A 14,475-nucleotide genomic window follows, 5' to 3' on the forward strand; every position below is an offset into this window, starting at 1 on the left:
ATGGGGCTGGGGGCAGCCTGGGCTGCTGGAGGGGTCGTGCCCATGGCAGGGGGGGACTGGGTGGGCCTCAAGATCCCTTCCCACCCAAACCGTGCTGTGATTCTGTGATTATACACAGACGTATGATTGTTTTTAATGTAGTATTGAGCTTGCTGAACTGCCAGACTAGAAAATTCAATCTGGATTTAATCTCTGGGGGAGATGAACTGAGCAGCAGGGTACCTGGGCCTCTATTACCGTTTTGTGGGTTTTAAAGTTAGCTCTTCATTTTTGCCTGGTGCTGCAAGCTCTTTTTACTGTCAAGCTACAGCCAGTAACGAACTGCATGTACCAAACTGCAGCTGTTAATCGCAGCTGTTACCTGAATAGTTTGTCATAGCTACACCTCGTATTCATTGGAAAATAGTATTTTCAGTGATTAATTTACCAAAATGACTAAAAATGTAAGCATTGCTATACAAGGAGGAATAAGAAGGAATCTGTACTCAATGGAAATGTAACTGGTGCAAAGAAAATCAAGAGCTGCTGAGCAAAGCTGACACAGAACCACAAGGAGGAGCTCAAATCCTGCCCAACTCAGTCACCCAGGACTAGGAGGCATCTTTTCCTGCCTCCTCAGGCCGGGATGAAGTGCAGCAATTCTTTATTTCTGAAAAATGCCAACTGAAACTAACACTGAAAAAAAGACTTCTCCCGGGAGAGCGTCATTCTGTCCTGCACAATCCCTCCCACCCTGCCATTCGGAGTGGGTACCAGGTAGGTAACAAGATCCCGTGAAGGAGCTGAGCTTTCACTGCTGCGGAGAAAAACAGCCGTACGGCTCCTGCGAGCCCAGGCAGCCCCACACTGCGCCCCGCTTCTTCCTCTATCTCATCCCTCAGCCGTGCTCGGCAAGGTCTGCGGAAGACAGAGGCAAGCCGAGAACCCCAGCTCCTGCCACGGGTACCCTTAGTGATTTATCGCCTCCTTACAAGCAGGAGGAATGGAAAATCACTGCAGAAGCCAGACCTGCCCATTCTGGTTTTGGTTTATACAGCTTCAGAAGGTCCCTGACACTTTTGAGAAAGCCTGTTTTTGCTTGATTGCCAGGTCAATTTATAGCTCTGGTAGCTTTAAATAACCACTTCGATCTGGGGAGTATTGTTACAAACTCGTATTCTAAATATTTTCTTCAGCTAAAAATACAAATATCCTAATAGCACTCATATTAGTGACAGCAATAAATTCCTGCATTACTATCTACTACAAGACTACTGAAACTGAAATATGACTGCACCTTGAATCATGGAGAGCATCAGTAGAAAAGACTGCTAAGTATCTAATTCTCGCCTATTTCTATGGGAACTCGCAGCTGAAAGGAATAGCTGAGCCTGACTCACTTTGGACGGGAGTTTAGCTAAATGATAGAGCTTGGTTAACTTCATTAAAGTCTCATGTCTCACACAGGCTGAAGCTATTTGGTACGCTAATGACAGCTTGATAGGACATGCTGGGTTTCAGGACGCACAGACTGCTATAATTCTAAAGCCTGAGAATTATGGCAGAAAAAAAAAGGGTTCTGGGAGACCTGTCCCTGCCCAAGCTCTCCATGTAGTCTGTGATGGGTGATATTCTCCCCTTCAAAATGGGAAAATATAATGTATTTACTAAAGGGTTAGAAAAAAGTTCGACGCGGAGCTGATCCAGTTCCACACCTACTGCTTTTAGCCACACCTCACAATTATAATATGAAAAGAGAAGAAAAAAAAGAAAAGAAAAGAAAACAAGCAAAAGGAAAACAATCCGGTATGTGGCTGTGATTCCAAATAATAACAACAGTGTGTGCATGCTCATAAATGCTTCAGAATTGACCAAGAGGAAGCACGTTTCGTGATGACACAATCTTGTTGCTGTAGTCATTCATCGAAGGGAACTCCCACAGGAAAAGGCATAAAGCTGCTTAGGGAAGGCTAAGAAGCTGCTCAGTGCTAGTCAGTCAAACATTGGGTTAGATCCATACCTGAGCTAAACATGAGTACCAGCCAAGGCCCTTTTCAGTTTTTTTCTGGGTCCCTCGGGGGTAGTGCAGGGTGTGGTTTGGCCCAGCAAGGAACTTCTTACAGACCTTCAGGTGCAGATGGTGGTGCCAGCAGCATACACACCTCTTTCTCCTCTGCCAGACCCCTCTGTCTGGCTGCCGGAGGAGAGGCATCTTGGGGATGCTTCGGCGAGCACCACAGGGAAAGCATCTTCCTGGGTGGGAATGAGAAACAGACCATGCAAAACCTGAATGACCGTTTGGCTGCCTATCTGGACAAGGTCCGTTCCTTAGAAGCAGCTAACGCTCAGCTCGAAAGCTGCATCCTAGAGTGGCACAAGACAAAGTCTCATGGAGAGAGGCATGACTTCAACCAATACGAGCAAAACGTCACTGACATGCAAAGACAGGTAAGTCAGAGCTCTAAGAACTATGTCATTCTATGCTCCTTTAAGGAATCTGGGTACTCAGTTATGCTGATGGCTTTCCTTTAAAGAAAATTAAGTAAAACATTTTAAATGTCAGAAATACAAATGGAAGTGGTAGCAGGACCTGGGCATAAACACTCTTTGCCTCCACAAGGAGCAGAAAGGGGTATAAGAAAGTCTGGAAGGAGACAAAGGGGATTCTGCAAAGACTGATAGCATAAAGAGACTTGTAGGCTGCCAAGTGTTCATTCCTGTACATGAAACTGTGGTTTGAGCAACTATGTCTGGCAGAATTTGATCTTTTTGACTGCACATGTATCCAAGCAAATTACAAAGCAGGCAAACTGAAGAGACTTCCTTCTCTCACGCACGCTGCCTTTAGACACTCTGTTGCCTTTCGTTTCTTTGATTCTTGTGGCAGCAGACGATGAAACTACAGGAGTTTTGGGTCCTAGGAGTTTATGTAATCAGATGGAAAAATACTTCATTGTAATTAAGGAAATAGCAGTGACAAATTCCTTGTGGATGTTTTCACTATAATTAAAAGCAGAATTTCTGGTTCCCGCCAGTAGTTAATATTAACGTTCAACAGTAACTCTTTCAATCTCCCAAACTCACGTGTCTTCAAATTTAAGCATGTTATTAATCTGTATTCATAATGAGCATACTTAGCTCTGTAACCATCTCTGTGACTAATCACTGTAATTAACTTTACATAGCCATATGGGGCAAAAAGCAGAGCTATCCCAAATGCCATGTTCTTGTTTTGCCCCCACTTTTTTTAATATGATGACTTGGCATTCTCAAAACCCTGACATTTTTTTTTCTGAAGGGCTTGGAAATGGTGTTATCCCGCACATTTGCTGACAGAGGTCAGGGACTTAATCAAACTCCTTGCTCACTGCTAAATGTGTTGCCTCCAGGCAGAAGATGAGGCAGTCTGACCACAGGCAATGTGCAAGGAGAGCCAGAATTGTCATCACCTAGTTCTATTTTAAGGATAAAGAAAGGTCATCAGTCTCCAAACCTATCACTTAAGCACTTTTTTTTAACTGATCCAGAGATGAATACTTGTTCATCAAGAACATAATGCGTTCACATTGTATGGAATTAACAAATCAGAAAGGTTTGGAAAGATGACACGACTAAAAGCACAATGCTGATTGTAGAAAAGGGCCCCCCCCCCCTTTGAGTAAGTTGTACTCAAAATACTTTTTTTCTAACACTCCCCACTGAAATAGCTCCGTGCTGGCTGCAGGCACCCGTTAGACTAATGACCATGGCAGCCAGTCTTAATGTGGTGCTTGGACTGGGGAGGAAGGGCTAATAAAGGACTATTTGCAGGGCACAATTCAGTGATTAACACAAGATTTTCACTTTCTCTATAAATTATTGCAATTAGCTCCATGGCTGCCAGTAAAATGAGTGAGAATATAGTATCTAATTATTAACCATAATTAAATTAATTAGCCACAAATTAAAAAGGTGAGACTAATTTAGCACCCAAAATGAATTTTAGACAAAATTTAGGAACATATATCCAATAACAGAAAGTTTGTGATGCAGCGGCTACCTAAACTTTGAGGTGTATAATCATCTGCGTCCTACATTTGGAAGCACACTCTTCCCTGGGTGAATTCACGATGAACATGACACGGCAGCACGTTGCCTTGCTCCAGCCCCACTCCATTTTAGCCCAAAAGTAAAATAGCACCAGTTCTTCGGGCATTCTTGGCTCCACTTCACATAAATGCCAGTACATTCTATGGTCATATTCAAGCATCTGGCACCGCTAAAAATCCAACCTGATTTACAGAGGATTGAAGGAGGCAGGACCCATGCTGTGGACCAGAAGACACAAGGCATACTGAGGAACAAGTCAGTGCAGGAAGTCTTCTTGAAAAAAAAAAAAAAAAAATCTGTTTTGAAAAGGAATTTGTGTGCATTTTGTATATGATAACGTGTGAGTTCTTAAATAAGACATCTGTAAATTTGTTGACTGGTGTTAGTGACAGATCCGTGCCCACGATGCATGTAGTGAACACATCAGTGTAATTATAAGCAGATAAATATCCACATCTGGAATGCGCTGCTAGCTGACATAGCAGCAGTATCCTACAACAGCTGGCAAAACACTGACAGCTGTAACTCCTCTGTTGGATTCTTTATTCTTTCAGACTGCACAGAGCACTCACAAAGCGTCTGTATGAATTTCTGCGTGTAGCTGTGTTGCGCTGTTATGAAATGACACAAAGAACTTAAATGGTGCTTTCTCGTGGCCTCTCAGTTATTACCCTCCGTAACAGAATTTACCTTTATCTAAGGATGAGTTCAAGAACCACCTCCTCTGACAACAAATTCCAGGCAGCGACGCATTTAGAGCCTTGGTATAGTTCTTTAGCTGGCCTCTGCCATGTCCCAGGGCAGTATCTGAGGTGTGCTGCTAATCACTCAGAACGTACAGTTTGTTCTGTCTCAGAGATTAGTTAAAACCTTCCACAGGCACTTTTTTTTTTTAACTAAGAGAGGTAAACTTTTGACACTCCAGGACAATTTTGTCATTTCCCGGTGTCTTTGTGATTCATTTAGGTGTGGGAAGTTTTGCTAAAAAGTGCTGAGAGCTCTCTAAACGGCTTGAGATTTCTCTGTGGCCATAGTGCACCTTGTTTGGGTGTGTAAACATCGAGTGGAGGCAGCTGCAACCATGCATCTCTTTCCTTTCTGGTAGAAAAGGACGCAATGTCCCACAATTAGTAGTTCCCCCTAATTATTTATGACGTTCTAGAGTACTTCTAAAGATTCTGAATGGAATACTGAGCTTTTCCTATTCAGATCTCTAGCTCAGAGCTGCCTCACCTTATCAGGGACTTACAAGTCTTTTCAGCACACCCTGAGTACACTAAACAAAGATGTGGTGCACCCTCCCCTTCACCTTTTGGAGCAAATTTCAACATTCCAAACCAAATTCAGCATCACGAATTAATCACTGTATGCTGCCAGAGGTTTCATTATAGTGGCAGGTGAATAATTGACTGGATCAACTCCAGACTTAAGCACAAGAGGGGTCCTGCTCGTGAGCTGCTTCTGTCATCAGCATTACACCTCTGCATCTCAGCATTGATTCAGCAAGGTGTTTATGCACATCCTTATTTCTGAGCATACGATTAATGCCGGCATTTTAACAGTACTCAGAACTTAACGATAAGGGGGAAGACAGTGACATTATTCTGCCATATGCCATGAGGTTTGTGTATTGTTATCCTCTGCCTGCCCAGGAATAGTATGATTCCTACTGCTTCATATCAAGGAAAGTAAAAAAAAAAAAGTAAGATTATGGACAAAAATAGCAGAAGCATCTAAGTGACTCGGGAAACTATGTTTCTTTATCTATACTCCTTAAAACAGGACTTCCATTTTTCTTTCATTCAAGCAGCAGGGAATCTTAAACAGCACAGGTTATTCATTGTCACAACAGATATGGCAACACCGAGTCTGTTGGATTCTCTTGTTTTGCAGATTGAGGATGGCAAGATCACCAACGCCAGCATCCTTTTACAAATTGATAATGCTAACATGGCATCTGAAGACTTCAGGCTCAAGTAAGCTCTTTTTTGGTTTCCTCATTAAGCGTGAAAGAGAATTAAGCAACATATTTCTTTTTCTTGAAAATCCAGTCTGATGCCGATTTTACTTTAGCTTTCTGGTGATTCTGAATAAATAAAACCAAGGGGGAACAAAAAAATAATTTTTAAAAAAGGATAGAAAAGGATGTAAAACACACAAATGATTGCTGAACAACCTTGAGTCACCCTGTTTATGATACTTAGTTCAGGTCCTGAAGAGCAGGTTTTACAGCAGACACTTGATACTTGTGACAAAAGGCATTTAAAACCATCATCCAGGAGTACAAATTAACCCTTCTCTGCACCCTACGCTTCCTTAATCCAGCCCAAATCTACTTCCTGCAGTTATCACTTCTTCCACCCAGCTCCACGAGAAATACCTGTCCTTCAGCATCTTCTGCTTTGGATTCTCAGTAGTTTTGCCACAGTAAATGGGCCAGGGCTTCCCTGGTTCCCAGTGCACGGTTTGATTGTTCAGGACATTTTCAGGCCATCTAAAAAGCCCAACTGCTTGGACCGAGAACTTCCAGGTAGATCTTTGCCCAGGAAAGGAATTTACGTTTCTGTAAATCAGACTTCTTAGGGATCATGAAGATCTCGTCTTATTTTTAATAGATGTGATCAGTTATTGAAAATCTCAGCAGACTCGGAGCACTCCATTCCCAAAGCTTTCATAACTTGGTGAATGTTAAAAAGGAAAAATAAAAGAAAAATAACTACTTCATACCATAGAGGAGCTGTGACAGGGAAAATAATAATAATAATAATGAAACACATCCACTTTTTAAGACTATTCAAGAATTTATTGAAGACCTTATTTTAGAAACAGAATCTGTTTCCTTGGGTTTTGTTCCCTACATAGGGGCCTTAAGCAAGTCTCCTTCTCTGTGGTACTACTTAGACACGAGGCAGTTTGTTCTCACTAAGCTTTCTCTTCTCCTTCCCCACGAAGGTACGAAGCAGAGAAGGCTCGCAGGCAGGGAGTGCAGTGCGATGTTGAGAACCTGCGTAAGGAGCTCGACGGCCTGACTATTGTTACAACAGATCTGGAAATGGAAATTGAAGGCTTGCGAGAAGAGCACATCCTCCGGAGGAAAGACCATGAGGAGGTAGAAAAAGCTACACTATCACACAAATCTTGGCTACTGTGTAATTAACTTTGAGTAAGATCCACAATCTATAAATGGGATTGATGATTCAGAACCCAACCATGTTTCTGACAGCGCCAACGAGAGTCGGATGAGGCACGAAGTTTGTGTGCTACTTTACCAACTAAATCAGGATTTCAGGAGGGATAACAGCTTGCTGTATTTTCTCCCAGGCTCTTTTCTAGTCAGCTCCTCATTTGTCGCACACAGCTAATAATAACTTCCATACTGGACAGAAATGTTCTCAGAAATACCTAGATCTACGTACACAGAGATTTCACGTAAACAGGAAGCATTACTGGTTGCTGTGGAGCTTTTCAGACCGCAGCCTTTCCCCTCACCTCGGGATATATCATTTCACAGAGTCACGGAGTGGCTGAGATGGAAGGGACCTCTCGGGGTCATCTTGTCCAAACCTCCAGCTCAGGCAGGGTCACCTAGAGCAGCCTGACCCGAACTAAACAGATCTTGAATTCACAAAACTGGAAAGAATGGTTAGTGAAGCCACGTGAGACTACTTCTTCTTGTAAAACTCTAAGCATAATTAATTAGATAACACTCAATCCTGTTAAAAAACGTGCTGCTGTCTTAAATCAGAGTAGTTACCAGAGTAGTCTCTGTTATTCTATCTTATGTAATACCACTGTGGGACAACATGCTGCTTCCATTTTGCTTGATCTGGTGTTGTTTTTAGTTAATACCTGATGCAGAACCAAACACCCTCCTCCCTACCTGTGGGTTACTATAAAGGGGAATAGAAACACAAGGGTTACACAGCAGCAGGTGAAACTTTCCTCAGCTGGTCCCCTTATGGCCCGGGATAGGAACTGAACAGCTGTCATAAGGCAGTTTTGGGAATCAAGGCAACCAACAGAGACATCAGCACGTCCAGCTGATCTGCATTGCAGAGGCCGTGATGTCATACCCAAAATGCTACTTTGCCTGGACGCTTTTGAAAATGGTACCTAGCACATAAGATTGTGCTACACCAAAAGGAATGCTACCGTACCTGCTCAACTTGTCCTGTAATTATGTTGTTTACACAGTAATTATATGTTTTAATCCAATTATTCCTTTAACAATTACATAGAACTTTTAATATTACCCTCCTGTAAACTTAGTTATAGTTCCATAAATATTAACATACGGGGTAAGAAAGACAAAATTACTGTTAGATTTTCATGAAAAGTTCTAGGCTCATCACAGATAAATAAACTACAAATCTCAGTGCTTCTTCATTAAATACATATCTTCCAGAAATGTTATTTGAAAAGATCTTCTGCAAGGTTTTGTATTGAGCTCTCTAGCACAGATCTGCCATGGCAGCAGGTACCAGTCCCTGCTTTAAGTCCTGTCGCAGTATGATCCACATGTACATTTTCAAAATAGAGTTAACTGATCTATATAACAAACTATTATAATGAAAAAAATATTGTGGGTATTTTGAGAGGATGGAACTGAGGAAGACAAGCCAGGGACAAAAACTATTTCCCTTTTCATGAACAAGTTTTCTCGTTTCATCTGCTGATATCAACAGGATATGGAAGCAAATCGCTCATCACAGGACTTCAAAGTCAATGTAAAAGTAAACGCACCACCTCCCGAAGACCTAGCCAAGATTCTAGCAGAAATAAGACAAGATTATGAAGCCATAATTGAAAAGAATCGTCAAAGCCTCGACAGTTGGTACAAAGAACTGGTAACAGCTCTTTCCTGTTCATTTCAAAGATCCCTGGCGCTGGACCTGACGGCCGGAATCGGTAAACTTTTCTCTTGTTTTGCTCCGCAGAGCTCAGCTGTGTCTCTGGCAGCAGTCCCTAATCCAGAGCAGATACAGAGCAGTGAGAACGAGATCAAGGATCTAACCCGTACTTTACAGTCCCTGGACATCGAGCTGCAGGCACAGATGAGTAAGGTATCTACTGCAGACATCTCTGGCTGGCCACTGTTACATCATAAATTCATAGGACCTGCCTTGGACCAATTCTTTGCTTAAATTATGCCTAGGGTAATTTTCTTGTAGTTATTAAAGTATAAGTGAAATTGGGATTTGGACCATACTTGATTTTGCCAGAATATGCAAAATAGATTCAGCAGCCATTGCCAAGGTGTGAAAAATGTCTCACTTTACAACAATATTTGGGGAGAAGAAAAAGAAAATACAGGAGAACTGACTCCATGACCTAAAAAGAAGACAGATAATACAAATTTCATATTTACAACCCCTGTTATAACACGTGAAATATCTGAACTGTGGGAAATACTGATGGGGAACCTTAAAGCTATTTATTCAGCCTTTGTCATTATGCACACACAACACAGCTTCATGATTCTGCTGTTTTCACGTGAATAGTCATGCAAGTGCCTAAGTGTTTAAATGACCACAACCTAAATTTTGTAATCTTCTGGCCAGAGACCAAATTTGCTGGTATTTCTGCATTATGCCTGCTACATAAATAATAATCACAGAATTGTTATCTGCTGTCAGAAACACATGCTGGAAGACACCTTGGCTGACACCCGGAATTACTATGCTGTTGCACTTCAAAACATGCAGCAGATCATCTCCAAATGTGAGGAAGAGCTAAGCCAGCTTCGTCATGACATCAAGCAGCAAAATAACCAATACAAAGTTCTTCTTGGGATTAAAACACGCCTGGAAAAGGAAATTTCCACTTACCGCCTGCTGCTGGAAGGGAATGTAGACGGGTAAGGCAAAGCTGCCCTGACTGGAATAGATGAGAAGAGAGTTCTTGTATTCAGATTATTTATTTGTTTGTTTATGTTTAATCAAAGCTTGTGAGTTCCATACTACATGAAGGGCTGGTATTTTAATTTGATGGATCATAATACAAAGCTTGAGCCATTTAATATAAGGAGAAACTTGAATCTGTGAAGTCCTAAATTAATATAACAATATATTTTTAAAAATATTTCTACATTCACACAGCATGGCTATCTCTGCTGAGGAAAGAAATGCCAGTTTCAGTAAAACTCATAGTCATTTCCAATCTTCAAGACAAGTTCTAGATCAAAACCAAGCCCGGAGTCAAGTGCAGCTGAGTTCTCCCATCTGATACACAGAGCATGGCTTATTTACACAAAATAGAAAAAGGAAGGTTAACAATAACTGAGCACCGCCGGAGGCAGGGCAGTGGGGCACCGAGTCCAGGGCTGGGCATCAGGAACCAGGCTGGGACCAGAGCGTACGAGGAGCAATGTGCCCGTCCTTAACAGAAGTGATACTGAATGCACAAGGGGACGGCTTCAGCTGAGGGCATCTGTACCTACGACTAAGGAAAAGTTCGTCTACTGCAAAAAGTCCCTTCTTAATTTTTGTCTTTTCATCTCTTTTCATATTGGTATGAGGCCTCCTTAGAATCAGTGAGCTGAAGGGGATGAATAACTTCTTGAGATGAGTATATTCCTTACTTTGTCTCTGTTTCATTTTCTTTACAGGAAAACAAAAAAATCTGAATCGAAAGCTAAAGGTAAAAGTCCCTCATTTTGTTCTCTTATAGTAGCTTTTAATTATTGTCATTTCCAATCAAATTTTACTCAGAACAATTTTCATCTTAAGGAGCTATGAAAGGTTTGAGTTGCAATTAATTCTCATGTAGGCCGTATTTGAGGATAATTTCAGTGATTCACCTGCAAAGGACTGCACTTCAGAGCACGTTCTGCTGCGTCTGCCTGCTCACGGGCTGCTCTTCACACTGACCTCTGCCAGTGAAACACGCTGTCCAGAGCTCAGACGAGCCTAAAGCTTTCATGGTATATGAGGAGACCCAATTTGGTGACTAAAACAGTCTTAGGACTTGAGAGCAAACAAAATCTGCATGTCTGGAAACTCATATTCTGGTATGAGCATGACCTACAGACATGCAGGTTAATTTGCTCTGAAGTTAGATTTGCATTGGCTGGGATGCAGCTTTATTATTCATTTGCCCTGACCTGGACAAGGCCCAGGGTGACTTTGTTAACATTTCACAAAGAGCAGTAAGTATTGACTTAAAGGGAAACATGTAAAGATAAATCAGTTGAGGAGGCAGCTGGTAAATTACTGTAAATGAAGTTTTCCCTGCATCATCTCTTCTCAGCATTGCTTCTTGTGTAATTAGCCTTTCATTTTCTTTCAGAATATGCCGGGCTGACCAATCGGAAGATCAAAGCAATTGTCCACGACAGCGTGAACGGGCAGGTGGTATCCTCCACCGTCAACGAGATCCACCAGCAAGCATGAAGCAAGAAGTTCTGCCAGCTCCTGGCTCCCCCGGCGGGCTAACGCGCAGCCTCTGGGAACCCCCCTGCACAACTCGTGCTGTGTGTGAAAAGGGGATGCTGCAGTGAGCTCACTCCTAAACTGATCTGCAGCCTACTGCTGAAAAGTGCCACACAGGGCTGGGTAGAACTGATACGCTAAAGGGCTTGTGGGCGTCACAACGCTGAAGACAAACTGCTCAATGGAAATGACTGTCTGAGTTGGTAATACATGTATTATGCACATCTCACCGGGGCATGAATCTCCATCTGTGGTTCAGTTATTGCTCTGCAAATTAACTATAATTTAACGTGAATAATCTCTTAACTTTTCTCCCGGTCTTATGTCTCTTATCATATATACCTCACTGCTGCCAATAAATCCTTTTCCATTACTTGTACTGGTCGTTGGTATTTCTGGTTTTACTTTTCATTAAGTTTGCACCAGCCCCACACGGCAGTGCTTTTGACGCAGGTCCAAGGGACTGCAAAAGCCTCATTGTTTCAGCGAGTATGAAAGTGGAAGGACACAAATAAGAACAAAAGCGGTGGTGACGCAAGCTACAGGTGATATTTATATAAGCAAAGCTATCAGGCTTCCTTACATAAAACTTTTGGTTTGCGCCATTTAAATCAGGGTTATCAAGAGTACTGTTGTAAAGGCCCCTTTAATAAAATATTCTTCCTGGAAACAACCATTTATTCTTCAGCTTTAGAGAAATTTTCTTCCACTATCTTTACACATTTTCGTTCAGACTCTAAGTACTTGTGCAGCCACTCTCACGCATTCTCAGTGACCTCTTTAATTCAAAACACCATTTCAGCAATGTGCTTTCACATTAATGCTCCTTGGTTTTGTTGTCGGGTTCTGCAGTCAGGACAGCCTGGTGTACGCAGTGCAGACCATGCTGCCAGCGCCGGGAGGGCACAGGCCCGAGTTCTTTAGCCAAACCCACTCTTCCCCTTTCTCACGTCAGCCCAGTCACCAACACAACACGAGACCCTAACAGCAATATGAAAATTTCCGGAGATACACAACACTACAAACTAAGGAAGAAAAAAAAAACACACAGTATTATTAGGACTGTTTAGACAATGGAGGCTGGAGGGCAGAACTAAAAGAGCCAAATGGAGCACCAAGAGTGTCTGTACAGATTTGCATTCCAAAGTCTGCATGTAAAACACTGTGTTCTGGGCAGTCTCATATTCAAGAGTGAAATTGCCATTGTACTCTTTCATACCTACTCATGAGGGACCTTCATAAAGGATTCTTGCTACCAGCTTTGCTTTGAAACAAGGCTCACAAAAGAAAGCAAAAATTTCAAAGAAAATGCAGATTTAAAATAAACAAAGTCCAGCTCTACAACACAAAGCACTCTTACTGGCATGTTAGGACCAGTTCACGATCCCCCCCTTGTCCCTCCTTCCCCCACTCTCCACCCTTGTTGCACAAAGAGATCCCGAAAGCATTGAATGGATTACCTAATGGTTTCTTCAAATTGGGTAAAACTTGTCATACAGGACTGGTAACTCTTGGCTAATTAATGTCCTTCCTTATGGCTTACCAGATCCAACAAGCCAGACCTGGTGTTTGTAGCATCTGGACAAATTGTGCCTAGGTCTTCTTGTACGATTTTCTGTGCTCTTTAGAGATGTATTTAGTTACCAAATTTACAGAGCCTATCGGCATTGCTGTGATACAAATAAGTATAAAAACTTCTAGGTGGTTCCTTACTTCTAAAGCAAAGCAAAGGACCTGTCCTGCACTAGGTTTTGATTGTGCTAAACTACAAGGAGCGAAGAAAGAAAACTCAGTAATTGCAGGCTTTTACAGAACAAGCCTGTTTTTATTTCACATTCTCGTGCAGTGCGTTGGCTTTGCTCTGCCCGAGCATCCTCCCATGCAGAAGCGAGATGCGCTCCCTGCACGCCTGTGCCACGCGCAGCTGTGGTGCAAACAGCACTGGCAGAGGTGTAAAGCAGAATTCCCCTTCCGCCCCACTGCTCTGAAGATTTTAACCTTCTCTTGCAGCTATGTCATGGCAGCCTGTAATGGTCGGAGCGCTGTGGCTCATTACACTGGCCTCACAGGTCACGCAGTTTACCAACATCATCACACATCGGTGGCTCTAATACCTCCATTCAGACTGCTTTTAGTAATTTATGTAAACCAGTTAGTCCTGAAACATATCAATATTAGTCACACTACACTCGATTTTGTCAAAAAAGGCTTATTCCTGGGCATTCCTCCTGTCTTTAGATCACTGCGCTTCACTGCAGATTGCTTTTTGTTGGACTGTGTCACTGGCCACGTGCTGCCCTGTCTCTGGTGGTTATTCATTACTTCTGAATTTTCGTTCTGTGCTCTGAATAATAACTCCTGATTCTAATAGCCACCTCTTACATGCGCCGTTCACATTCTCACAACACGGAGAGATGAAGTTAGGGCGATAATGAGCGGGATGGTATTATCATTCCCATTTTATTGCTTGAGAAGTTGGAAAAAGAGATGACACAACTTGCTCAAGGCTGCAAAGAAAGTCACTGATAGAGAGTAAATTAGAATTCATCACTTCACAGCTTCTACTTAGCTCAGCTATTAGATAATTCAACTTCCGCAAAGAGCCACTCTCAGTTCCAGCAATCCCTTCTGTACCTGATCACGCTGGAGAGATAATCTGACTGATTCATTCCAAGGGTGCACTGCTGGTCAAGACCCCGCACCTAATTTGATCACGTTCTTCAATTTACATGAGTCAGTAGCCCTACTACAATTAGTCCTGTAAAAAATGTATTACTTTATTTTATTATTTTCAGTCTCAAGGAAGTGACTGACCCAGACCCATAGGAAACTGCATTTTTTTTGGATTTGAAGATTCGTAAAAAATAACACACTCAAACTGAATGTCCACAGATAATATTCCATAGATGGAATAGGAGAGCAGAAAAGGAGCAGGAATAGGAGAGCACTGGGAGATAATGTCCTTTCTAAGTCAAAA

At 42.2% G+C, this 14,475-nt stretch overlaps 1 protein-coding gene across 1 annotated transcript; it reads left to right on the forward strand.

Moving 5' to 3' along the window:
- The first annotated feature begins 667 nt into the window (after positions 1-667).
- Positions 668-11,871, forward strand: KRT23 (keratin 23). Its single transcript, XM_035347605.1, has 8 exons — positions 668-2,427; positions 5,962-6,044; positions 7,021-7,177; positions 8,754-8,915; positions 9,006-9,131; positions 9,705-9,925; positions 10,676-10,707; positions 11,356-11,871. Exons 1-8 carry the CDS (start codon positions 2,011-2,013, stop codon positions 11,457-11,459), a joined length of 1,302 nt encoding a protein of 433 aa, XP_035203496.1. The 5' UTR covers positions 668-2,010; the 3' UTR covers positions 11,460-11,871.
- The last annotated feature ends 2,604 nt before the right edge of the window (positions 11,872-14,475 follow it).

Source organism: Oxyura jamaicensis, chromosome 27, assembly GCF_011077185.1.
Source record: "Oxyura jamaicensis isolate SHBP4307 breed ruddy duck chromosome 27, BPBGC_Ojam_1.0, whole genome shotgun sequence".
In the NCBI taxonomy this organism is placed as follows: Eukaryota; Metazoa; Chordata; class Aves; order Anseriformes; family Anatidae; genus Oxyura; species Oxyura jamaicensis.